Raw genomic sequence first — 25,496 nt, 5'->3', positions numbered from 1 at the left:
CTATGTGCATTTAAATGCAATGTCTTCAGTTCTGTATTCTTCACCTTATGAATTTTGGCTCTGTGGTACAATTTAACTCTTTGCTCTGCCTGCAGTTGTACCCAATCATTGGCTTGTCCTTCTTTGTGTTCATATTACATATGACATCATCGACTTGTAAACCTGCTGGCTCATCTTCAGTTCTATCATACTGGTTGCCATTCCCCTGCCATATTAGTTTAAACCACTATATGAGGGGTAATTGATAATTTTGTGGCCTAAGGTAGAAGGAGTCAATTTTTGAAAATCTAGCACATTTATTTTTCAACATAGTCCCCTCCGACATTTACACACGTAGTCCAGTGGTCGTGGAGCATATGGATCTTGGACCCCCAGAAAGTGTCCACAGAAGGGTGATTGATAAGTTTGTGGCCTACGGTAGAAGGCGATGAGTTATACAGCTCTTATTACATGCACACTCTTTGAGTGATTATGCAGAAAGTTTGAAGTTAATAACTCATCAGGGTTGATTAATAAGTTTGTGGCCTATGGTAGACGGTGATGTAGGGACTATGTTGAAAAATAAATGTGCCAGGTTTTCTAAAATAGACTCCTTTTACCTTAGGCCACAAACTTAGCAATCACCGCTTGTACATATGTATTGTAAATAGATTAGGAATTGTGCATAAACAAAAGTAATATGTTTTTTAAAAGCAAAGTGGGGTAGTATTCGTGGGTTCAATGCCCATTTAGGAATCATATGGCAGAGGGGAAGAAGCTGTTCCTGAATTGCTGAGTGTATGCCTTCAGGATTCTGTATCTCCTATCCGATTGGAACAGTGAGAAAAGAGCATGCCCTGGGTGCTGGGAGTCCTTAATAATGGGTGTTGCCTTTCTGAGGCACTGCTCCTTTAAGACATCCTGGGTACTACAGAGGCAAGTACCCAAGATGGAACTGACTAATTTTAGAACTTTCTGTAGCTTTCTAACCTGTTCACTAGCTCCCCCCACCCCCATACCAGACACTGAAGCAGCCTGTCATAAGTTTTTGAGTATTTTAGCTGACAAACCAAATCTCTTCAAACTCCTAATAAAATATAGCCACTGTCTTGTTGTCATTATAGCTACATCAATATATTGGGCCCAATTTAGATACCCAGGGATCTTGACACCCAGGAACTTGAAATTGCTCATTCTCTCCACTTCTGATTCCTCTTTGAGGATCGGTTCGTGTTCCCTCATCTTACCGTTCCTGAAGTTCATAATTAGCTCTTTCGTCTTACTGACATTGAGTGCAAGGTTATTGCTGCAATACCAGTCATCTAGCTGGTATTTCTCTTGTACACCCTCTCATCTCAATCTCAGATTCTACCAACAATGGTTGTATCATCAGCAAACTTAGAAATGGTATTTGAGCGATGTACATCTCAGTCATGGGTATAGAGGGATTAGAGCAGTGGGCTCAGCGCACACAGCTGAGGTGAGCCAGTGTTAATCTATGACAAAGCATAAATGATTACATTTATTATACAGATTGCTCATGATTTAAGATTTGTTGCATATTTTGAGTGAGTTGGTAAAACAGCTATTGTCCTTTCAGGTACTGTTTTACTTGTCACCAGTGAACCGTCTGGTTGGAACTCTGATGACTGTACTGTCACTTTTTCCAGGTTAGTATTGACACATTTTGGTAAACTTCTTATTTAATCATATTTCAATATCCCAAACACTTCCCAGACAATGAACTATCCAAGACAGGTTTATTATTACTGACATATCCTGTGAAATTTACATTTGCAGCACACATAGAAAACCTACAGCACAATACAGGCCCTTAGGCCCACAAGGTTAGAACCATAGAACATTACAGCACAGAAACAGGCCTTTTGGCCCTCCTTGGCTGTGCCAAACCACTTTACTGCCTGGTCCCACTGACCTGCACCTGGCCCATATCTCTCCATACACCTCTCATTAATGTACCTGTCCAAGTTTTTCTTAAATGTTAAAAGTGAGCCCGCATTTACCACTTCATCTAGCAGCTCATTCCACAGTCCCACCACTCTCTGTGTGAAGAAGCCGACCCTAATGTTCCCTTTAAACTTTTCCCCCTTCACCCTTAACCCATGACCTCAGGTTTTTTTCTCCCCTAGCCTCAGTGGAAAAAGCCTGCTTGCATTCAGTCTATCTATACCCATCATAATTTTATATACCTCTATCAAGTCTCCCCTCGTTCTTCTGTGCTCCAGGGAATAAAGTCCTAACCTATTCAACCTTTCTCTGTAACTCAGTTTCTCAAGTCCTGGCAACATCCTTGTAAACCTTCTCTGCACTCTTTCAACCTTATTAATATCCTTCCTGTAATTCAGTGACCAAAACTGCACACAGTACTCCAAATTCGGTCTCACCAATGTCTTATACAACCTCACCATAACATTCCAACTCTTATACTCAATACTTTGATTTATAAAGGCCAATGTACCTAAAGCTCTCTTTACTACGCTATCTATCTGTGACGCCACTTTTAGGGAATTTTGTATCTGTATTCCTAGATTCCTCTGTTTTACTGCACTCCTCAGTGCCCTACCATTTACCATGTTTCTACCTTGTTTTTTTCCTTCCAAAGTGCAATACCTCACACTTGTCTGTATTAAACTCCATCTGTCATTTTTCAGCCCATTTTTCCAGCTGGTCCAGATCCCTCTGCAAACTTTGAAAACCTTCCTCACTGTCCACTACACCTCCAATCTTTGTATCATCAGCAAATTTGCCTGATCCAATTTACTACATTATCATTCAGATCATTGATATAGATTACAAATAACAATGGACCCTACTCTGATCCCTGTGGCACACCACTAGTCACAGGGCTCCACTCAGAGAAGCAAACCTCCACTACCACCCTCTGACTTCTCCCATTGAGACAATATCTAATCCAATTTACTCCCTCACCATGTATACCTAGCGACTAAATCTTCCTGACTAACCTCCCATTCGGGACCTTGTCAAAGGCCTTACTGAAGTCCATGTAGACAACATCCACTGCCTTCCCTTCATCCACTTTCCTTGTAACCTCCTGGAAAAACTCTTAATAGATTTGTTAAACATGACCTACCATGCACAAAGCCGTGTTGGCTCTCCCCAATACATCCCTGTGTATCTAAATACTTGTAGATCCTTTCTCTTAGTACTCCTTCCAATAACTTACCTGCTACTGACGTCAAATTTACTGGCCTATAATTTCCCGGACTACTTTTAGAGCCTTTTTTAAACAATGGAACATCAACAATCCTCCGGCACCTCACCCGTAGATACCGACATTTTAAATATACCTGCCAGGGCCCCTGCAATTTCAACACTAATCTCCTTCAAGGTCTGAGGGAATACCCTGTCAGGTCCTGGGGATTTATCTACTCTGATTTGCCTCAAGATGGCAAGCATCTCCTCCTCTTCAATATGTATAGGTTCCATGACCTCACTACTTGTTTGCCTTATTTCCATTGCCTCCATGCCAGTTTCCTTAGTAAATACAGGCAAAAAAAAACTATTTAAGATATCCCCCATTTCTTTATACATACATACATAGCTGACCACTCTGATCTTCAAGCAGACCAATTTTATCCCTTACTATCATTTTGCTCTTAATATACCTGCAGAAGCTCTTTGGATTATCCTTCATCTTGACTGTCAAAGCTACCTCATGTCTTCTTTTAGCCCTCCTGATTTCTTGCTTAAGTATTTTTTGCACTTTTTATACTCCTCAAGTACCTTATTTGCTCCCTGTTTCCGAAACATGTCATAGATCTCTCTCTTCTTCTTTATCAGAGTTCCAAAATCCCTAGAGAACCAAGGTTTCTTATTCTTATTCAATTTGCCTTTAATCCTGACAGGAACATACAAACTCTGCACTCTCAAAATTTCTCCTTTGAAGGCCTCCCACTTACCAACGACATCCTTGCCAGAGAACAACCTGTCCAAATCTACACTTTTTAGATCCTTTCTCATTTCTTCAAATTTGGCCTTTATCCAGTTTAGAACCTCAACCCGAGGACCAGATCTATCTTTATCCATGATCAAGTTGAAACTAATGGTGTTATGATCACTGGAAACAAAGTGTTCCCCTACACACACTTCCATCACCTGTCCTAACTGGTTTCCTAATAGGAGATCAAATATTGAATCCTGTTCAGTTGGTACCTCTATATATTGATTTTAAAAACTTTCCTGAACACATTTTACAAACTCTAACCCGTCTAGACCTTTAACAGTATGGGGGTCCCAATCAATATGTGGAAAATTAAAATCCCCTACTATCACAACTTTGTGTTTCCTGCAGTTGTCTGCTATCTCCCTGCAGATTTGCAGAGTGGTCTATAATACAACCCCATTAATGTGGTCATAATTTTCCTGTTTCTTAGCTCCACCCATATGGCCTCGGTAGACAAGCCCTCTAATCTGTCCTGCCTGAGCACTGCCGTAACATTTTCCCTGACTAGCAATGCCACCCCCCATCCTTCATCCCTCTTCCTTTATTACATCTGAAACATTGGAACCCTGGAACATTAAGCTGCCAGTCCTGTCCCTCCTGTAGCCAAGTTTCACTAATGGCTACAATGTCATAATTCCACGTGTCAATCCACGCCCTCAGCTCGTCGGCCTTCCCCACAATACTCCTCGCATTGAAGTAGACACACCTCAGAAGATTATTACCGCCACATAACCCTTCTGTTTGTGACTTTGCATGAAACTTTAACATCATTATCACCACTCTGGTTCCCATCCCCCTGCAAATCTAGTTTAAACTCCCTCCCCAATATCACTAACAAACCTCCCTGCAAGGATATTGGTCCCCCTGTAGTTCAGGTGTAACTCGTCTCTCTTGTACAGGTCCCACCTGCCCCAGAAGAGGTCCCAATGATCCTGAAATCTGAAACTCTGCCTCTTACACCAGTTTCTCAGCCATGTGTTCATCCTCCAGAGCATCCTACTCTTACTCTCACTGGCACGTGGCAGAGGTAGCAATCCTGAGATTACCACCCTCGAGGTCCTGCTTTTTAACTTCCTACCAAGCTCTTTCTACTCACCCTTCAGGACCTCCTCACTCTTTCTTTCTACGTCATTGGTACCAATGTGTACCATAACATCTGGCTGCTCACCCTCCCATTTCAGAATGCTATGCATGTGATCAGAGACATCCCTGACCCTGTCACCTAGGAGGCAACAAACCATCTGGGAGTCTCTGTCGCCATCACAGAACCTCCTGTCTGTTCCTCTAACTATCAAGTCCCCTATCACTACTGCTCTCCCTTCTGTACTGCAAAACCAGAAATCCGGCTTCCGCAGCTTGCCTCAGGTAAGTCATCCCCCCAACAGTATCCAAATCGGTATACTAGTTGTTGAGGGGAATGGCCACAGGGGAGCCCTGCTCTGCCCGCCCTCTCCCCTTCCCTCGCCTGACGGTAACCCAATTACCTGTGCACTGCTCCTTTGGCATAGCTGCCTTCCTGTAGCTACTATCTATAAACTTCTCATCCAGCTCCTACTCCAGTCCCTTAACGCGGTTTGTTAGGAGCTGCAGCTGGATGCACTTCTTGCAGGTGTCGTTGCCAGGGACACCGGAGGTCTCCCTGACTTCCCACATCCTGCAAGAGGAGCATTCCAACATCCTGCTTGGCATTCTCTCTACTCCAAACAAAACGAAACAAAACTTACCCAAACCTACCCTTGCCTCTGCCTGTTCACGCCGAAGCCTGTTGAGCCAAAGCCATCTCTCTCTGATGATGGCCACTGTATATGGCAGTCTTTGTTTTAAACCTTTGGCGTGCTATGTCAAGTGCCTGGACAGTCTAGCTTCTTTTCCCAGAGTAGTTGAAAAAAGGGCTTCTCTCCGAGATGCCTATACTTCTTCACTCTCCGCCTTTTGCTTTGATTTAAAAGTTGTGCAGAACATGTCCCTACCATAGAAATTACTATGCTTACCTACAGCCCTCTATTTTTCTAAGCTCTGTGTACCTATCCAAAAGTCTCTTAAAAGACCCTATCATATCTGTCTCCACCACCCTTGCGACCAGAACCGAGCACAGTACTCCAAGTGGCCTGACCAGGATTGCAACATTACCTCTTGGCTCCTAATTTCAATTCCACGATTACAATAGACAATAGACAATAGGTGCAGAAGTAGACCATTCAGCCCCTCGAGTCTGCACCGCCATTCTGAGATCATGGCTGATCATTCACTATCAATACCCAGTCCCTGCCTTGTCCCCATATCCCTTGATTCCCCTATCCATCAGATATCTATCTAGCTCCTTCTTGAAAGCATCCAGAGAATTGGCCTCCACCATTTTCCGAGGCAGTGCATTCCACACCTCCACAACTCTCTGGGAGAAGAAGTTCTTCCTCAACTCTGTTTTAAATAACTGACCTCTTATTCTCAATCCATGCCCTCTGGTACTGGACTCTCCCAACATCTGGAACATATTTCCTGCCTCAATCCTATCAAATCCTTTAATTATCTTAAACGATTCAATCAGATCCCCTCTCAATCTCCTCAATTCCATTGTGTACAAGCCCAATCTCTCCAATCTCTCTGCGTAAGACAGCCCTGCCATCCCAGGAATCAACCTAGTGAATCTACGCTGCACTTCCTCAATTGCCAGAATGTCCTTCCTCAAACCTGGAGACCAAAACTGTACACAATATTCCAGGTGTGGTCTCACCAGGGCCCTGTACAAATGCAAAAGGACATCCTTGCTCTTGTACTCAATTCCCCTTGTAATAAAGGACAACATTCCATTTGCCCTCATCACTGCCTGTTGCACTTGCTCATTCACCTTCATTGACTGATGAACTAGGACTCCTAGGTCTCTTTGCATTTCTCCCTTACCTAACTCTACACCGTTCAGACAATACTCTGCCCTCTTGTTCCTGCTTCCAAAGTGGATAACTTCACATTTATTCACACTGAATGACCCAGCCTATCCAAGTCTCCCTGTATTCTCCTAACGTCCTCTTCGCATGTCACACTGCCACCCAGTTTAGTATCGTCAGCAAACTTGCTGATATAGTTTTCAATGCCCTCATCTAAATCGTTGACATAAATCTTAAAGAGCTGTGGTCCCAATACAGAGCCCTGTGGTACCCCACTAGTCACCTCCAGCCAGTCCGAGAAACACCCATTCACTGCTACCCTTTGCTTTCTATCTGCCAACCAGTTTTCTATCCATGTTGAAACCCTGCCCCCAATGCCATGAGCTCTGATTTTACTCACCAATCTCCTTATCGAATGCCTTCTGAAAATCTAGGTACACAACATCCACTGGCTTACCCTCATCTAACATCCCTGTTACACCCTCAAAAAACTCCAACAGATTAGTCAAGCATGATTTGCCCTTGGTAAATCCATGCTGGCTTGGCCTAATCCTATTACTGCCATCAAGATGTGCCACTATTTCGTCCTTAATAATGGACTCAAGCATCTTCCCCACGACTGACATTAGGCTAACACTAGTTCTCCGTTTTCTCCTTCCCTCCCTTCTTGAAAAGTGGGATAAGATTAGCCACTCTCCAATCTTCAGGAACTGATCCTGAATCTAAGGAACATTGGAAAATGATTACCAATGCATCCGCAATTTCCTGAGCCACCTCTTTTAGAACCCTCGGATGCAGACCATCTGGACCCGGGGATTTATTAGCCTTCAGTCCTACCAGTCTACTCATCACAGTTTCTTTCCTAATATCAATCTGTCTCAATTCCTCTGATATCTTATGACCCTGGCCCAGCCATACATCTGGGAGATTGCTTGTGTCCTCCCTGGTGAAGACAGATCTAAAGTACGCATTAAATTCTGTTGTCATTTCCCTGTTTCCCATAACAATTTCTCCCAATTCATTCTTCAGGGGGCCAACATTGTTCTTAACTATCTTCTTTCTCTTCACATAGCTAAAAAAGCTTTTGCTATCCCCTTTTATATTCCTGGCTAGACTGAGCTCATACCTGATTTTTTCTCTCCGTATTGCTTTTTTAGTTAAGATCTGCTGTTCCTTAAAACTTTCCCAATCATCTGTATTCCCACTCATCTTAGCCCTGTCATACTTCTTTTTCTTTAATGCTATACAATCTCTGACTTCCTTTGTGGCCCCTTCCCCCTCTTTGAATCCTTCCTTCTCATTGGAATGAACTGCTTTTGCATCTTTTGTATTATCCCCAAGAATATCTGCCACTGCTGATCCACTGTCTTTCCTGCCAGGGCATCCGCCCATTTAACTTTGGCCAGCTCTTCCCTCATGGCTCCGTAGTCTCCTTTATTTAATTGCAACACTGACACCTCTGATCTGCCCTTATCCCTCTCTAATTGTAGATAAAAACTTATCATGTTATGATCACTACTTCCTACTGGCTCCTTTACTTCAAGATCACTTATCAATTCCTGTTCATTACCCATCACCAAGTCCAAAATAGTCTCGTTCCTGGTTGGCTCAAGCACAAGCTGTTCCAAAAATACATCCCTTAGACACTCCACAAACCCTCTATCCTGGGGTCAATTGATGAAGGCCAATACACCATGCGCTTTTTTAACCACAGAGTCGACCTGTGCAGCTGCTTTGAGCTTCCTATGGACTCGGATCCCAAGATCACTCCATTCTCCACACTGCCAAGAGTCTTAGTATTAATTCTATATTCTGTCATCATATTTGACCTACCAAAATGAACTACGTCACACTTATCTGGGTTGAACTCCATCTGCCACTTCTCAGCCCAGTTTTGCATCCTATCAATGTCCTGCTGTAACTTCTGACAGCCCTCCACACTATCTACAACAGCTCCAACCTTTGTGTCATCAGCAAACTTACTAATCCATCCCTCTACTTCCTCATTCAGGTAATTTATAAAAATCACAAAGAGTAAGGGTCCCAGAACAGATCCCTGAGGCACACTACTGGTGACCGACATTCATGCAGAATATGAACTGTCTACAGCCACTCTTTGCCGTCTGTGGGCAAGCCAGTTCTGGATCCACAAAGCAATGTCCCCTTGGATCCCATGCCTCTTTACTTTCTCAATAAGCCTTGCATGGGGTACCCTATCAAATGCCTTGCTGAAATCCATATAGACTACATCTACTGCTCTTCCTTCATCAATGTGTTTAGTGACATCCTCAAAAAATTCAATCAGGCTCGTAAGGCAGGACCTGCCCTTGACAAGGCCACGCTGACTACTCCTAATCATGATATACCTCTCCAAATGTACATAAATCCTGCCTCTCAGGATCTTCTCCATCAGCTTACCAACCACTGAAGTAAGACTCACCAGTCTATAATTTCCTGGGCTATCTCCACTCCCTTTCTTGAATAAAGGAGCAACATTTGGGACCTCTCCCTTCCCCATTGATGATGCAAAAATCATTGCCAGCAGCTCAGCAATCTCCTCCCTTGCCTCCCACTGTTGCCTGGGGTACATCTTGTCCGGTCCCGGTGACTAATCCAACTTGATGCTTTCCAAAAGCTCCAGCACATCCTCTTTCTTAATATCTACATGCTAAAGCTTTTCAGTCTGCTGCCAGTCATCACTACAATCACTAAGATCCTTTTCCTTAGTGATACTGAAGTAAAGTATTCATTAAGTATCTCTGCTATTTCCTCCTGTTCCATACACACTTTCCCACTGTCACACTTGATGGGTCATATTCATTCACATCTTATCCTCTTGCTCATTAGATACTTGTAGAATACCTTGTAGTTTTCCTTAATTATGCCCGACAAGGCCTTCTGGCTCTCCTAATTTACTTCTTAATCTCCTTCCTAGTAGCCTTATAATCTTCTAGATCTCTAACATTACCTAGCTCTCTAAACCTTTTGTAAGTTTTTCTTTCCTGCTTGACTAGAATTATTATGGACTTTGTAAATCAGTTCCTGTACCCTACTGTAACATCCCTGTCTCATTGGAACGTACGTATACCAAACTCTACACAAATATCCCCTGAATATTTGCCATATTTCTTATGTACTTTTCCCCGAAAACATCTGTTTCCAATTTAATAGCCTCATAATTCCCCTTACTCCAATTAAACACTTTTCTGACTAGTCTGTTCTTATCACTCTCCAATGCTATTGTAAAGGAGATAGAATTATGATCACTGTCTCCAAAATGCTCTCCCACTGAGAGATCTAACACCTAACCAGGTTCATTTCTCAATATCAAATCAGGTGCAGCCTCTCCTCTTGTAGGCTTATCTACATTCTGTGTCAAGAATCCTTCCTGAACACACCTAACAAACTCCACCCCATCTAAACCCCTTGCTCTAGGGAGATGCCAATCGATATTTGGGAAATTAAAATCTCCCATCATGACAACTCTGTTATTATTACACCTTTCCAGGATCTGGTTCCCTTTCTGCTCCTCTATATCCCTGTTACTATTGGGCAGCCTTTAAAAAATACCCAATAAAGTTAGTGACCCCTTCCTGTTCCTAACCTCCACCCACTGAGGCTCTATAGACAATCCCTCTATGGCGTCCACCTTTTCTGCAGCCGTGACACTATCTCTGATCAACAGTGCCATGCCCCCACCTCTTTTGCCTCCCTCCCTGTCCTTCCTGAAACTTTTAAAACCCGGCACTTGAAGTAACCATTCTACTCCCTGAGCCATCCAAGTCTCTGTAATGGCCACCATATCATATCTCCAAGTACTGATCCACGCTCTAAGCTCAGCCGCTTTGTTCACCACACTCTTTGTGTTAAAATAGACACATCTAAAACCTTTGGTCTGAGTGCGTCCCTTCTCTATCACTTGCCTATCCTCCCTCTTACACTGTCTACAAGCTTTGTTTGTGTGCCAGCCTCCTGTTCCCCAGTCTCTTCAGTTCAGTTCCCACTGAAAATATTTTTTTTTTCTTGGAGAAATATAGCAATCAATTTCTCTACAGAAAATCCCACAAACGGTAAGGAAGGCTGAGGGAATGTGAAAGTTCCTCATCTCCTTATTTGGGCATGGAACGTTTTCAGTTCATCTGAGAGGTAGACAGATGTTTGGCTTGATGTCAACTGAATGAAAGCACATCTGGCATTGAAACAGTTCCTGGAGGCAGCACTTAATTCTATGTTCAAATCTCTGGAATAGAGCTTGACTTTCTGACCCTGTGGCAAGAGTTAGAAACATAGAAAACTTACAGCACAATACAGGCCCTTTGGCCAACAAAGTTGTGCCGAACATGTCCCTACCTTAGAAATTACTAGGGTTACCCATAGCCCCCCATTGAATCAAAGTGAACAAAAAAAATTGTTTCGTTACTAACTATAGAGAAACTGGCCTCTTTTATGTACAAACCTGCTCCCAATTGTCTTTGATCAGTGTGCATTGGAGTTGCCCTATATTTCATGTACAAACCTACTCCCGATTGTCTTTGATCAGTGTGCATTTGGAGTTGCCCTGTATTTCATGTACAAACTTACTCCTGATTGTCCTTGATCAGTGTGCATTGGAGTTACCCTGTATTTCATGTACAAACCTACTCCTGATTGTCTTTGATCAGTGTGCATTTGGAGTTGCCCTGTATTTCATGTACAAATCTTGGAGGTACATGATAAAATAGGTCATAGTCAGTGTGGTTTCCTCAAGGGACATCTGTTAGAATTCTATGAAGGAATAGCAAGTAGGATAGAGAAAGGAAAATTGGTTATTGTTGTATACTTGGATCTTCAGAAGGCTTTTCACAAGGTGACATGTGCGAGGCTGCTTGATCAGCTACGAACCCATCGTATCGCAGAAAAGATTCTAGCATGGATAAAGCAGTGGTTGATTGGCACAAGACAAAGTGTGGGAATAAAAGGAGCCTTTTCTAGCTGGCTGCTGCTGACAAGTGGTGTTCCCCAGGGGTCTGTGTTGAGACCTATTCTTTTTACATTATATGTCAATGAAATTGATGGATTTGTTGCAAAGTTCTCAGAAAATATGAAGATGGGTGGAGGGGCAGGTCCAGTGATGCTAGAAAGTTTGTGAACCCTGTAGAATTTAGAAGAATGTGTAGGGATCTCATTGAAACCTACTGAATGGTGAAAGGACTAGATAGGGTGGATGTGGAGAGGATGTTTCCTATGGTGGGGGTATCCAGAACTCAAGGGCACAGCCTCAAAATTGAGGGGCAACCCTTTAGAACAGAGGTAAGGAGGACTTGTTTTAGACAGAGAATAGCAAATCTGTGGAATGCTCTGCCACAGACTGTGGTGGAGGCCAAGACCATGGGTATTGTTAAGGCAGAAGTTGCTTCCTGATCGGTCAGGGCATCAAAGGATATGGTAAGAAGGCAGGTGCATGGGGTTGAGTGGGATCTGGGATCAGCCATGATGGAATGGTGGAGCAGATTTGATGGGCTGAATGGCCTAATTCTTCTCCTATGTCTTATGGTCTTATGGAAGGACACCATAGAGGAAACCACTACTCTCCAAAAAAAAGTCATTGCTGCACATCCCAAGTTTGCAAAAGATCCCCTGGATGGTCTGTAATGCTTTTGGAATAATGTTCTCTGGACAAATTAAGCAAAAGTTGAACTTTTTGGTAGAAATTCATATTGCTGATTTTGGGAGAAAAGGCACTGCACACCAACACCAAAATCTCATCCCAACTATGAAGCATAATGGAAGGATAAAAACGCAAGCACGAGGAAATCTGCAGATGTTGGAAATTCAAGCAACACACACAAAATTCTGGTGGAACACAGCAGGCCAGGCAGTATCTATAGGAAGAAGTATAGTCGATGTTTTGGGCTGAGACCCTTCGTCAGGACTAACTGAAAGAAGGGATAGAGATTTGAGAGGGGGAGGGGGAGATCCGAAATGATAGAAGAAGACTGGAGGGGGAGGGATGAAGCTAAGAGTGGGAAAATTGATTGGCAAAAGGGATACAGAGCTGGAGAAGGGGGAGGATCATGAGACAGGAGAAAGAAAGGGGCAGGGGAGCACCAGAGGGAGATGGAGAGCAGGCAAGGAGTGATTGTGAGAGGGACAGAGAGAGAAAAAAGAGGGGGAGGAGGAGGGGGGGGGGAGAGAGAAAGATAGATAAATAAATAAATAAGTTTGACAAACCTTATTGAATTTTTTGAAGAAGTTACGAGGAATGTTGACGAGGGTAAGGCAGTGGATGTAGTCTATATGGACTTCAGCAAAGCCTTTGACAAAGTTCCACATGGAAGGTTAGTTAAGAAGGTTCAGTCGTTAGGTATTAATGCTGGAGTAATAAAATGGATTCAACAGTGGCTAGATGAGAGATGCCAGAGAGTAGTGGTGGATAATTGTTTATCGGGATGGAGGCCGGTGACCAGCGGGGTGCCTCAGGGATCTGTTTTGGGCCCAATGTTGTTTGTAATACACATAAATGATCTGGATGATGGGGTGGTAAATTGGATTAGTAAGTATGCCGATGATACTAAGGCAGGAGGTGTTGTGGATAATGAGGTGGGTTTTCAAAGCTTGCAGGGAGATTTATACTGGTTAGAAGAATGGGCTGAATGTTGGCAGATGGAGCTTAATGCTGAGAAGTGTGAGGTTCTACATTTTGGCAGGAATAATCCAAATAGAACATACAGGGTAAATGGTAGGGCATTGAGGAACGCAGAGGAACAGAGAGATCTAGGAATAACAGTGTACAGTTCCCTGAAGGTGGAGTCTCATGTAGATAGGGTGGTGAAGAAGGCTTTTGGAATGCTGGCCTTTATAAATCAAAGCATTGAGTACAGAAGTTGGGATGTAATGTTAAAATTGTACAAGGCATTGGTAAGGCCAAATTTGGAATATTGTGTGCAGTTCTGGTCACCAAATTATAGGAAAGATATCAATAAATTAGAGAGAGTGCAGAGACAATTTACTAGGATGTTACCTGGGTTTCAGCACTTAAGTTACAGAGAAAGGTTGAACAAGTTAGATCTCTATTCATTGGAGCGTAGAAGGTTGAGGGGGGATTTGATCGAGGTATTTAAAATTTTGAGGGATAGATAGAGTTGACGTGAATAGGCTGTTTCCATTGAGAGTAGGGGAGATTCAAACGAGAGGACATGATTTGAGAGTTAGGGGGCAGAAGTTTAAGGGAAACACGAGGGGGTATTTCTTTACTCAGAGAGTGATAGCTGTGTGGAATGAGCTTCCTGTAGAAGTAGTAGAGGCCAGTTCAGTTGTGTCATTTAAGGTAAAATTGGATAGGTATATGGACAGGAAAGGAGTGGAGGGTTATGGGCTGAGTGCGAGTAGGTGGGACTAGGTGAGATTAAGAGTTCGGCACGGACTAGGAGGGCCGAGATGGCCTGTTTCTGTGCTGTGATTGTTATATGGTTATATATGGTTATAAGTGATGGGGTAGAAGGGGAGGGGGGGCATTAACGGAAGTTAGAGGCATCAGTGTTCATGCCATCAGGTTGGGTTAGGGTTAGGGTTCCAGACGGAATATAAGGCATTGTTCCTCCAATCTGAGTGTGGCTTCATCTTGACAGTAGAGGACATATCAGAATGGGAATGGGATGTAGAATTAAAATGTGTGGCCACTGGGAGATCCTGCTTTCTCTGGTGGACAGTACATCATGGTTTGGGGCTGCTTTACTGCCTCAGCTGGACAGCTTGCAGTGGTTGAGGGAACAAGGAATTCAAAATTGTATCGAGACATTTTACAGGAGAATGTCAGAATAGCAGTCAATCACCTGATGCTTAATAAAAGTTGGATAATGCAACAAGACAATGATCCGAAAGACAAGACTAAAGCAACAGCAGAATGGTTTAAAAAGAAGAAAATTCATGTTTTGGAATGGCCAAATCAAAGTGACCTTTATCCTATAGAAATGTTGCAGAAGGACCTGAGGCAAGCAATTCATGCAAGGAAGCTGACCAATATCCCAGAGCTGAAGCTGTTTTGTAAGGAGAAATGGCCTAAAATTCCTCTAAGCTGGTGTACATGACTGATTGACAGTTACTGGAAACGTTTGATTGAAGTTATTGCTGTGCAAGGAGATCACACCAGTTACTGAAGCAAAGGTTCACTACTTTTTCCCAAGAAATACAAGTAATATTGGATCATTTCTCTCAATAAATAAATGAACAAGTATAATGGTTTTTTTTGTGTTGTTTATTAAATTGGGTTCTCTTTATCTTGTTTTAGGACTTGCATGAAGATCTGATCACATTTTAGGTCATATTTATGCAGGAACAGAAAATTCTACAGGCTTCACAAACTTTCTAGCACCACCTTAGTTTTGAGGAAATAGGCTCCAGAAGGACTTAGATAGATTAGGAGAATGGGCAAAGAAATGGCAGATGGAATACAGTGTCAGGAAGTGTAGGTTACATGTTTGGCACAACATGTTGGCAGAAGGGCCTGTAATGTGCTAGTAGAAGCAATAAAAAGGTTAACTATTTTCTAAATAGAGAGAAAGTACAAAGAACTGAGGCGCAAAGGGACTTGGGAGTCCTTGTCCAGGATTCCCTAAAGGTTAATTTGCAGGTTGAATGTGTGGTGAGAAAGGCAAATGGAATGTTAGCATTCATTTCAAGAGGACGTAAGGATGTAAAGCAAGGATGTAATGTTAAGACTTTATAAAGTACTGCTGAGGCCTCACTTGGAGTATTGTGAGCAGTTCTGGGCCCCTTAGGAAGGATGTGCTGAAACTGGAAAGGGTTCAATTGATGTACACAAATATGATTCCAGGATTGAACCCAATTTCCCTCTGGATCAATAAAGTATGTCTGTCTGACTGTTGTCATATGAAGAGCATTTGATGGCTCTGGATCTGTATTCACTGGAATTCAAAAGAATGAGGGTGACCTCATTGAAACCTATTGAATGGTGAAATGTCTTGATAGAATGAATGTGGAGGGGACGTTTCCTATGGTGGGAGAGTCTAAGACCAGAGGACACAGCCTCAGAATAGAGGAGTGTCCTTTTAGAACAGAGATGAGAAATTTCTTTAGCCAGAGAGTGGAGAATCTGTGATTTTTTTTGCCATGGGCCACTGTGGAGACCAAATCTTTATGTATATTTAAGGCAGAGTTTGATAGATTCTTGACAGGTCAGTGCATGAAATGATATGTGGAGAAGGCAGGAGATTGGGCTGAGAGGAAAATTAGATAAGCCGTGATGAGACGGCGGAGCAGATTCAATGGGCCAAATAGCCTAATTTGCTCCTGTATCTTATGGTCCAAACGTACTCCGATTGTCTTTGATCAGTGTGAATTTGGAGCTCCTCACTCTGTACTGATGAGTTTGTTTCTTTTTTTTAAAAAAGTTATTTATCTCAGTGGTCTCATGAGGAACATTGGACATATTTGTTCTGTTAATGGCTCATTCTTTGTATGTAAAGATTAGACTATATTCAATTTACAATCTGCTTTTATTTTGTACTTTTTTTTAGGAATGATAGAACATGGTTTAGCAGATTCATCACAATATAAACCGCGCAAGAGCACTTCCGAAGATGTTTTCCAGGAACATGGTCTAAATACTGAAGAATTTGTTTCCATTTCAGTGTCAGATGTTGCTGGAGTTACTTCAGAATTTGGTTTAGAAGCAAAATATTCAGCAGGCGATGATCAGACAAATGTTCCAGCGAAGTTGGTAACCTTTTCAGATGTACAAAGGTCTGAACAAGGGGATGATAGATTGCAGCTGCAATTACCACCTCCAGCACATATTTCACCTAACTCATCCGAAAGTGATTGGGAAACTTTGGACACAAGCATTCTTGACACAGACAGTGGGACAAAGGAAGAGAGACTGAATGATAAGAACAACCAAAAAGAAGTTTTTATCTCGGATCCTATGGTTTCGCAGTCTTTGCCAATCACTGTGCAACCACAAGCAAATACAGTTGAGGCTGTGATAGCACCAGGTCTAATATCTGGTCTCAAGGAAGACCAGTATGGAATGCCCTTAGCTATCTTTACAAAGGTAACTTTTATAAATATTCTTATTTGAATTTGACTTATATAATCCTAGAAAGACTTTCTATGAACTTCATATTAGACAGAAATATTTTTAATCTCAAAGTTGTGGTACCGGTAGATAGTTTCTGTGAATCTGTATTCTAAAAATGTAGTTTAAGTAAACAAATTAAAAATATGCAGTACCATCACCATGGCTTTGTCAAAGGTAGGTTGTGCCTTGCTAGCCTGATTGTATTTTTTGAGGATGTGACTAAACACATTGATGAAGGTAGAGCAATTGATGTAGTGTATATGAATTTCAGCAAGGCATTTGATAAGGTACCCCATGCAAGGCTTATAGGGAAAGTCAGGAGGCATGGGGTCCAAGGGGACATTGCTTTGTGGATTCAGAATTGGCTTGCCCACAGAAGGCAAAGAGTGGTTGTAGACAGGTGACCAGTGGTTTGCCTCAGGGATCTTTTCTGGGACCTCTTCTTGTCGTGATTTTTATAAATGACCTGGATGAGGAAGTGGAAGGATGGGTTAGTAAATTTGTATTTGACACAAAGGTTGGGTCTGTTGTGGACAATGTGGAGGGCTGTCAGAGGTAACAGCAGGATATCGATAGGATGCAAAACTGGGCTGAGAAGTGGCAGATGGAGTTCAATCCGGACAAGTGTATATGGTTCATTTTGGTAGGTCAAATTTGAAGACAGAATATAGTATTAATGGTAAGACTCTTGACAGTGTGGAGGATCAGAGGGATCTTGGGTCCAAGTCCATAGGACACTCAAGGCTGCTGCGCAGGTTGACTCTGTGGGTAAGAAAGCATACGGTCCATTGGCCTTCATCAATCGTGGGATTGAGCTTAAGAGCGGAGAGGTAATGTTGCAGCTATATAGGACCCTGGTCAGACTCCACTTGGAATGCTGCGCTCACTTCTGGTTACCTCACTACAGGAAGGGTGTGGAAACTATAGGAAGGGTGCAAAGGAGATTTACAAGGATGTTGCCTGCATTGGGGAGTATGCCTTACAAGAATAGGTTGAGTGGACTTGGCCTTTTCTCCTTGGAGCGATGGTGGATGAGAGGTGACCTGATAGAGGTGTATCAGATGATGAGAGGAATTGATCATGTGGATAGTCAGAGCTTTTTCCCAGGGCTGAAATGGCTAACACAAGAGGGCACAGTTTTAAGTATGTAAGTCTGTACTTGGAAGTATGTACAGAGGGGATGTCAGGGGTAATTTTTTTACACAGAGAGTGGTGAGTGTGTGGAGTGGAGTGCCGGTGACTGTGGTGAGGCAGATACAATAGGATATTTTAAGAGGCTCCTGGATAGGTACGTGGAGCTTAAAAAAATAGAGGGCTATGGGTAACCCTATGTAATTTCTGAACTATGTTCATGTTTGGCACATTATTGTGGGCCGAAGGGCCTGGATTGTGCTGTAGGATTTCTATGTTTCTGTCTAAATGATCTTTCTTAATGCATTATGCATTTTTTGCCAAGATACTGTAAAATGTCAGACAGGGTACAGAGGAGATTTATTAGGTTATTGCCAACAAGGAGGAATTTTAGTTGGGAGAAGGTATTGGAAAACTCAGGACTGTTCAGACGAGCTTAAGTGGTACCTTTAATGAGAGGTTTTGACGGAGTGGAAGGGACTTACAACATCTTTCCAGGTTAAGATATTTTGTATCTTTCCAACTCGATAACATGTATCAAATCTCCCTAAGGCAAAAAAAAACTGTCTGCTGGAGATCCTGAGCAGGTCAGGCAATATCTGTGGAGGGAAGTGGATAGGCAATTTTTTTGGCCATGACCTTTCATCTGGACTGAAAGAACAGAGGGGATAGAGCTGGTATAAAGATTCAAGATTGTTTAATGCTATTTTTTGTACACAAGTGCAAGGAGAACAAAATAATCTTTTCTCTGGATCAGGTGCAGCATAAAAAATAACAGAATACGATAAAGAACACAATAATAAAAAATACGCATGATATATACAAATACATAAGATAGCTTTTATACATTGATTTTATGTTTCTCAAATGACTTTTAATAGTTGCTGCCTGGCCTGCTGAGTTCCTCCAGCATTTTGTGTGTGATGCTCAGATTTCCAGCATCTGCAGGATTTTCTCTTGTTTATGAAGGGACAGAGAGGTTATAGATTTAAGTAAAAACTTCTGTCAGCTTGTCAGTGCAGTCCCTGAGGACCCACCCAGCTATGCCATCTGGTCCACCAGTTCTGTGTGTGTTGATACTACAGAGAGTATGCCTCACCTCATGTCTGCAGCTTCAGTGCTGTGTCCTTGGGTGTTAATATGCTCATCTCTAGCTCGTTATTGTCCCTGTCAAACTGAGCAAAGAAGTTGTTTAGCTCCTTAGTTGCTATGGAGTCACTGTTAGTAGGACAGGAGATATTTCCTTTATAGTCAATGATAGACATGATGCCTTCCCACATATGTCAGGCATTGGTGGCATTATTGCAGCATGTATCTATCTGTTGTACAAATCTACAAATCTGTACTTGGCAGTTTTGATGCCTTTTTTAAGGTTTGATTGGCTTTATAGACAATAGACAATAGGTGCAGAAGTAGACCATTCGGCCCCTCGAGTCTGCACCGCCATTCTGAGATCATGGCTGATCATTCACTATCAATACCCAGTCCCTGCCTTGTCCCCATATCCCTTGATTCCCCTATCCATCAGATATCTATCTAGCTCCTTCTTGAAAGCATCCAGAGAATTGGCCTCCACCGTCTTCCGAGGCAGTGCATTCCACACCTCCACAACTCTCTGGGAGAAGAAGCTCTTCCTCAACTCTGTTTTAAATAACTGACCTCTTATTCTCAATCCATGCCCTCTGGTACTGGACTCTCCCAACATCTGGAACATATTTCCTGCCTCAATCCTATCAAATCCTTTAATTATCTTAAACTTTTCAATCAGATCCCCTCTCAATCTCCTCAATTCCAGCGTGTACAAACCCAATCTCTCCAATCTCTCTGCGTAAGACAGTCCTGCCATCCCATGCTGTATGCTGCAGCATCACTGGATCTGTAAGCAACATCCCGAGCCTTGAGCAGGTTCTGGACTTTGTTGTTTATCCATGGCTTCTGAATCAGGAATACATGGATGTTTTTATTACTGGTGACGTTTGTCTACACAGTATTTTGATATAGTGCATGACCATGGTGTGTATTCCTCAAAGTCATTTCCTGAATCATGCATTGGTTGGCATGCAAATAGGTTCTAGATGCGAAGCAGTCCTGAAGGCATGAGACAGCTCCTTCAGGCCATACTCTCACTGACATGATAATCGGTTTTCTCTTTCTTATCACTGGTCTTCAGGCCGGAAGTAGAAATAAAGACTAGTAGTCAGACAGTCCCAGATTAGAGCATGAATATGCCCTTTATGCGCTGAGTATGTGGGTGGAGGCTGTGCTTGGGGTGCCCTTGCTGTCCGGTTTCTCCCGTAGCCTGATCTGGAATACATCTCGGAGACCAAAGAGCTTATCCACCTGGAGTATTTTTGACCGTGGTCCCCTTTTCCTTATTTCCAGCTTGATAGCGAGTCTGATTTTCGCCCTGTTCAGTCTGTGATATGTACAGGATAACAGTTTGTGCATGGTATGACCCTAGTCTGTAGAACAATCAACATATCCTTTTTCTGCACCAGGAAGCAGTCCAGGAGTTGACAGTGTTTGGATCAGGGGTGTCTCCAGGTTGTCTTGAACCTGACTTTCTCTTGAAACTGTGTATTTGTTATAACCAGGCCTAATACTGTGCAGAGCTCCAGGAGCATCCTCCTGTTGTCATTGCAGTTTCCAACACCATGATGACCCAAGACTCTTAACCATACCTTGACATCTCTTACCCACCCTGGCATTGAAGTCTTCTCTACCAAATATGTTTTCAATAAGAGGGACTTCAGCTTCCCATAGAACATCTCTTTGAAGGCTGGGTCTGCGGTATGGAGGCTTAGGCACTTACAAGGGTGACATAGAGACTTAGAAACATAGAAAATAGGTGCAGGAGCAGGCCATTCGGCCCTTCGAGACTGCCCTGCCATTCAGTATGATCATGGCTGATCATTCAACTCAGAACCATGTACATGCTTTCTCTCCATACCCCCGATCCCTTTAGCCACAAGGGCCATATCTAACTTCCTCTTAAATGTAGCCAATGAACTGGTCTCAACTGTTTCCTGTGGCAGAGAATTCCACAGATTCACCACTCTCTGTGTGAAGAAGTTTTTCCACCTCTCGGTCCTAAAAGGCTTCCCCTTTATCTTTAAACTGTGACTCCACGTTTTGGACATCCCCAACATCGGAAACAATCTTTCTGCATCTAGCCTGTCCAATCCCTTTAGAATTTTATACATTTCAATAAGATCCCCCTCAATCTTCTAAATTCCAGTTAATATAAGCCTAGTCGATCCAGTCTTTCTTCATACGAAAGTCCTGCCGTCCCAGGAATCAATCTGGTGAACCTTCTTTGTACTCCCTCTATGGCAAGAATGTCTTTCCTCAGATTAGGGGACCAAAACTGCACACATACTTTAGGTGTGGTCTCACCAAGGCCTTGTACAACTGCAGTAGAACCTCCCTGCTCCTGTACTCAAATCCTTTTGCTATGAATGCCAAAATATGATTTGCCTTTTTCACCGCCTGCTTTACCTGCATGCCCACCTTCAATGACTGGTGTACAATGACACCCAGGTCTTGTTGCATCTCCCCTTTTCCTAATTGGCCACCATTCAGATAATAATCTGTTTTCCTGTTCTTGCAACCAAAGTGGATAACCTCACATTTATCCACATTAAATTGTATCTGCCATGAATTTGCCCACTCACCTAACCTATCCAAGTCACCCTGCATCCTCTTAGCATCCTTCTCACAGTTAACACTGTTGCCCAGCGATATGTCATCCACAAACTTGGAGATGCTGCATTTAATTCCCTCGTCTAAATCATTAATATAAATTGTAAACAACTGGGGTCCCAGCACTGAGCCTTGCGGTACCCCACTAGTCACTGCCTGCCATTCTGAAAAGGTCCCTTTTACTCCTACTCTTTCCTTCCTGTCTGCCAACCAATTCTCTATCCACGTCAATACCATACCCCCAATTCCATGTGCCTTAAGTTTGCATACTAATCTCCTGTGTGGGACCTTGTCAAAGGCCTTTTGAAAATCTAAATATACCACATCCATTGGCTGTCCCCTATCCGCTCTGCTAGTTACATCTTCAACAAATTCTATAAGATTCGTCAGACGTGATTTTCCTTTCACAAATCCATGCTGACTTTGTCCGATGATTTCACCTCTTTCCAAATGTGCTGTTATCACATCTTTGATAACCAACTCTAGCATTTTCCCCACCACCAATGTCAGACTAACCGGTCTATAATTCCCTGGTTTTTCTCTCCCTCCTTTTTTAAAAAGTGGGGTTACTAACTTCCCTACTAACACGTATTTCCCTCAGTTCCTCCATCTCACTAGAACCTCGGTCCCCTACTATTTCCGGAAGATTATTTATGACCTCCTTAGTGAAGACAGAACCAAAGTAGTTATTCAATTGGTCTGGCATGTCCTTGTTCCCTATGATCAATTCACCTGTTTCTGACTGTAAGGGACCTACATTTGTCTTGACTAATCTTTTTCTTTTCACATATCTATAATAGCTTTTACAGTTAGTTTTTATGTTCCCTGCCAGCTTTCTCTCATAATCTTTTTTTCCTTTCCTAATTAAGCCCTTTGTCCTCCTCTGCTGGACTCTAAATTTCTCCCAGTCCTCAGTTGTGCCGCTTTTTCTGGCTAATTTATATGTTTCTTCTTTGGACTTGATACTATCCCTAATTTCCCTTGTCAGCCATAGGTACACTACCTTCCCTGGTTTATTCTTTTGCCAAACTGGGATGAACAATTGTTGTACTTCATCCATGCGATCTTTAAATGCTTGCCATTGCATATCCACCGTCAACCCTTTAAGTATCATTTGTCAGTCTATCTTAGCTAATTCACGTCTCATACCTTCAGAGTTACCCTTCTTTAAGTTCAGAACCTTTGTTTCTGAACTAACTATGTCACTCTCCATCTTAATGAAGAATTCCACCATATTATGGTCACTCTTACCCAAGGGGCCTCGCATGACAAGATTGCTAACTAACCCTTCCTCATTGCTCAATACCCAATCTAGAATAGCCTGCTCTCTAGTTGGTTCCTCAACATGTTGGTTCAGAAAATCATCCCGCATACATTCCAAGAAATCCTCTTCCTCAGCACCCTTACCAATTTGGTTCACCCAATCTATATGTAAATTGAAGTCACTCATTATAACTACTGTTCCTTTATTGCACGCATTTCTAATTTCCTGTTTAATGCCATCCCCAATCTCACTTCTACTGTTAGGTGGCCTGTACACAACTCCCACCAGCATTTTCTGCCCCTTAGTGTTATGCAGCTCTACCTATATCGATTCCACATCCTCCAGGCTAATGTCCTTCTTTTCTATTGCGTTAATCTCCTCTCTAACCAGCAATGCTACCCCACCTCCTTTTCTTTCCTGTCTATCCCTCGTGAATATTGAATATCCCTGGATGTTGAGCTCCCATCCTTGGTCACCCTGGAGCCATGTCTCTGTGATCCCAACTATATCATATTCATTAATAACTATCTGCACATTCAGTTCATCCACCTTGTTACGAATGCTCCTCACATTAACACACAAAGCCTTCAGGCTTGTTTTTAGAACACTCTTCGCCTTTATACAATTATGTTGAAAAGTGGCTCTTTTTGTTTTTTGCCCTGGATTTGCCTGCCTGCTACTTTTACTTTTCACCTTACTACTTCTTGCTTCTACCCTTATTTTACACCCCTCTGTCTCTCTGCACTTGTTCCCATCCCCCACCACATTAGTTTAAATCCTCCTGAACAGCAGTAGCAAATGCTCCCCCTAGGACATTGGTTCCAGTCCAGCCCAGGTGCAGACCGTCCTGTTTATACCGGTCCCACCTCCCCCAGAACTGGTTCCAATGTCCCAGAAATTTGAAACCCTCCCCCTTGCACCATTTTTCAAGCTACATATTCATCGGAAATATCCTCCTATTTCTACTCTGACTAGCATGTGACAAATTGGTTGTCTTGCAGCGGGAGTCATAGCAGCATACAGTGGCATGCAGAAGTTTCTGCACCCCTGGTCAAAATTTCTGTTACTGTGAATAGCTAAGCGAGTAAAAGATGACCTGATTTCCAAAAGGCATAAAGTTAAAGATGACATTTTTTAAATATTTTAAGCAAGATTACTTTTTAATTTCCATCTTTTACAGTTTTAAAATAACAAAAAAGGAAAAGGGCCCGAAGCAAAAGTTTGGGCACCCTGTATGGTCAGTACTTAGTAACACCCCCTTTGGCAACAATCACCGCTTGTAAACGCTTTCTGTAGCCAGCTAAGAGTCTTTCAGTTCTTGTTTGGGAGATTTTCGCCCATTCTTCCTTGCAAAAGGCTTCTACGTTTGTAGTTCTGTGAGATTCTTGGGCTGACTTGCATGCACTGCTCTTTTGAGGTCTATCCACAGATTTTCGATGATGTTTAGGTCAGGGGACTGTGAGGGCCATGGCAAAACCTTCAGCTTGTGCCTCTTGCGGTAGTCCATTGTGGATTTTGAGGTGTGTTTAGGGTAATTATCCTGTTGTAGAAGCCATCCTCTTTTCATCTTCAGTTTTTTTTTAAGAGATGATGTGATGTTTGCTTCCAGAATTTGCTGGTATTTAATTGAACTAATTCTTCCCTCAACCAGTGAAATGTTCCCCATGCCACTGGCTGCAACACAAGCCCAAAGCATGATCAGTCCACCCCTGTGCTTAACAGTTGGAGAGGTGTTCTTTCCATGAAATTCTGCACCCTTTTTTCTTCAAACATACCTTTGCTCATTATGGCCAAAAAGTTCTACTTTAACTTCATCAGTCCATAGGACTTGTTTCCAAAATGCATCAGACTTGTTTAGATGTTCCTTTGCAAACTTCTGATGCTGAATTTTGTGGTGAGGATGCAGGAAAGGTTTTCTCAACCATACGACAACCACAGCATGGAAACAGGCCATCTCGGCCCTCCTAGTCCGTGCTGAACTCTTAATCTCACCTAGTCCCACCTACCCGCACTCAGCCCATAACCCTCCACTCCTTTCCTGTCCATATACCTATCCAATTTTACCTTAAATGACACAACTGAACTGGCCTCTATTACTTCTACAGGAAGCTCATTCCACACAGCTATCATTCTCTGAGTAAAGAAATACCCCCTCATGTTTCCCTTAAACTTCTGCCCCCTAACTCTCAAATCATGTCCTCTCGTTTGAATCTCCCCTACTCTCAATGGAAACAGCCTATTCCCGTCAACTCTATCTATCCCTCTCAAAATTTTAAATACCTCGATCAAATCCCCCCTCAACCTTCTACACTCCAATGAATAGAGACCTAACTTTTGAATCGGGAGCAAGTTACAGCTTGTGATTCAGCTGGGAGCTCAGAGAATTCGACCGTATAGGTAGGATTTAAGCCTACCTGATCAATACCTGTGGAGGAGGGGGAACTGCGCAGGCGCGAGTGACGTCAGCGTCGAGTG

General features: G+C 42.7%; 1 protein-coding gene across 3 annotated transcripts in view; it reads left to right on the top strand.

The window, feature by feature from the left end:
- avl9 (AVL9 homolog (S. cerevisiase)) overlaps positions 1-25,496 on the top strand; it is a 274,023-nt gene that overhangs the window by 144,081 nt on the left and 104,446 nt on the right. For 2 of the 3 annotated variants that reach the window (XM_059985385.1, XM_059985374.1), the window contains exons 9-10: positions 1,580-1,649; positions 16,362-16,897. In XM_059985385.1, the coding sequence (XP_059841368.1) occupies positions 1,580-1,649; positions 16,362-16,897 (606 nt within the window). The remainder of the gene's footprint in view (positions 1-1,579; positions 1,650-16,361; positions 16,898-25,496) is intronic. The other variant, XM_059985379.1, reaches the window with a different exon arrangement.

This window comes from Hypanus sabinus, chromosome 1 (assembly GCF_030144855.1).
Source record: "Hypanus sabinus isolate sHypSab1 chromosome 1, sHypSab1.hap1, whole genome shotgun sequence".
Classification (NCBI taxonomy): domain Eukaryota; kingdom Metazoa; phylum Chordata; class Chondrichthyes; order Myliobatiformes; family Dasyatidae; genus Hypanus; species Hypanus sabinus.
This window is presented reverse-complemented; position numbering and strand designations above follow the sequence as displayed.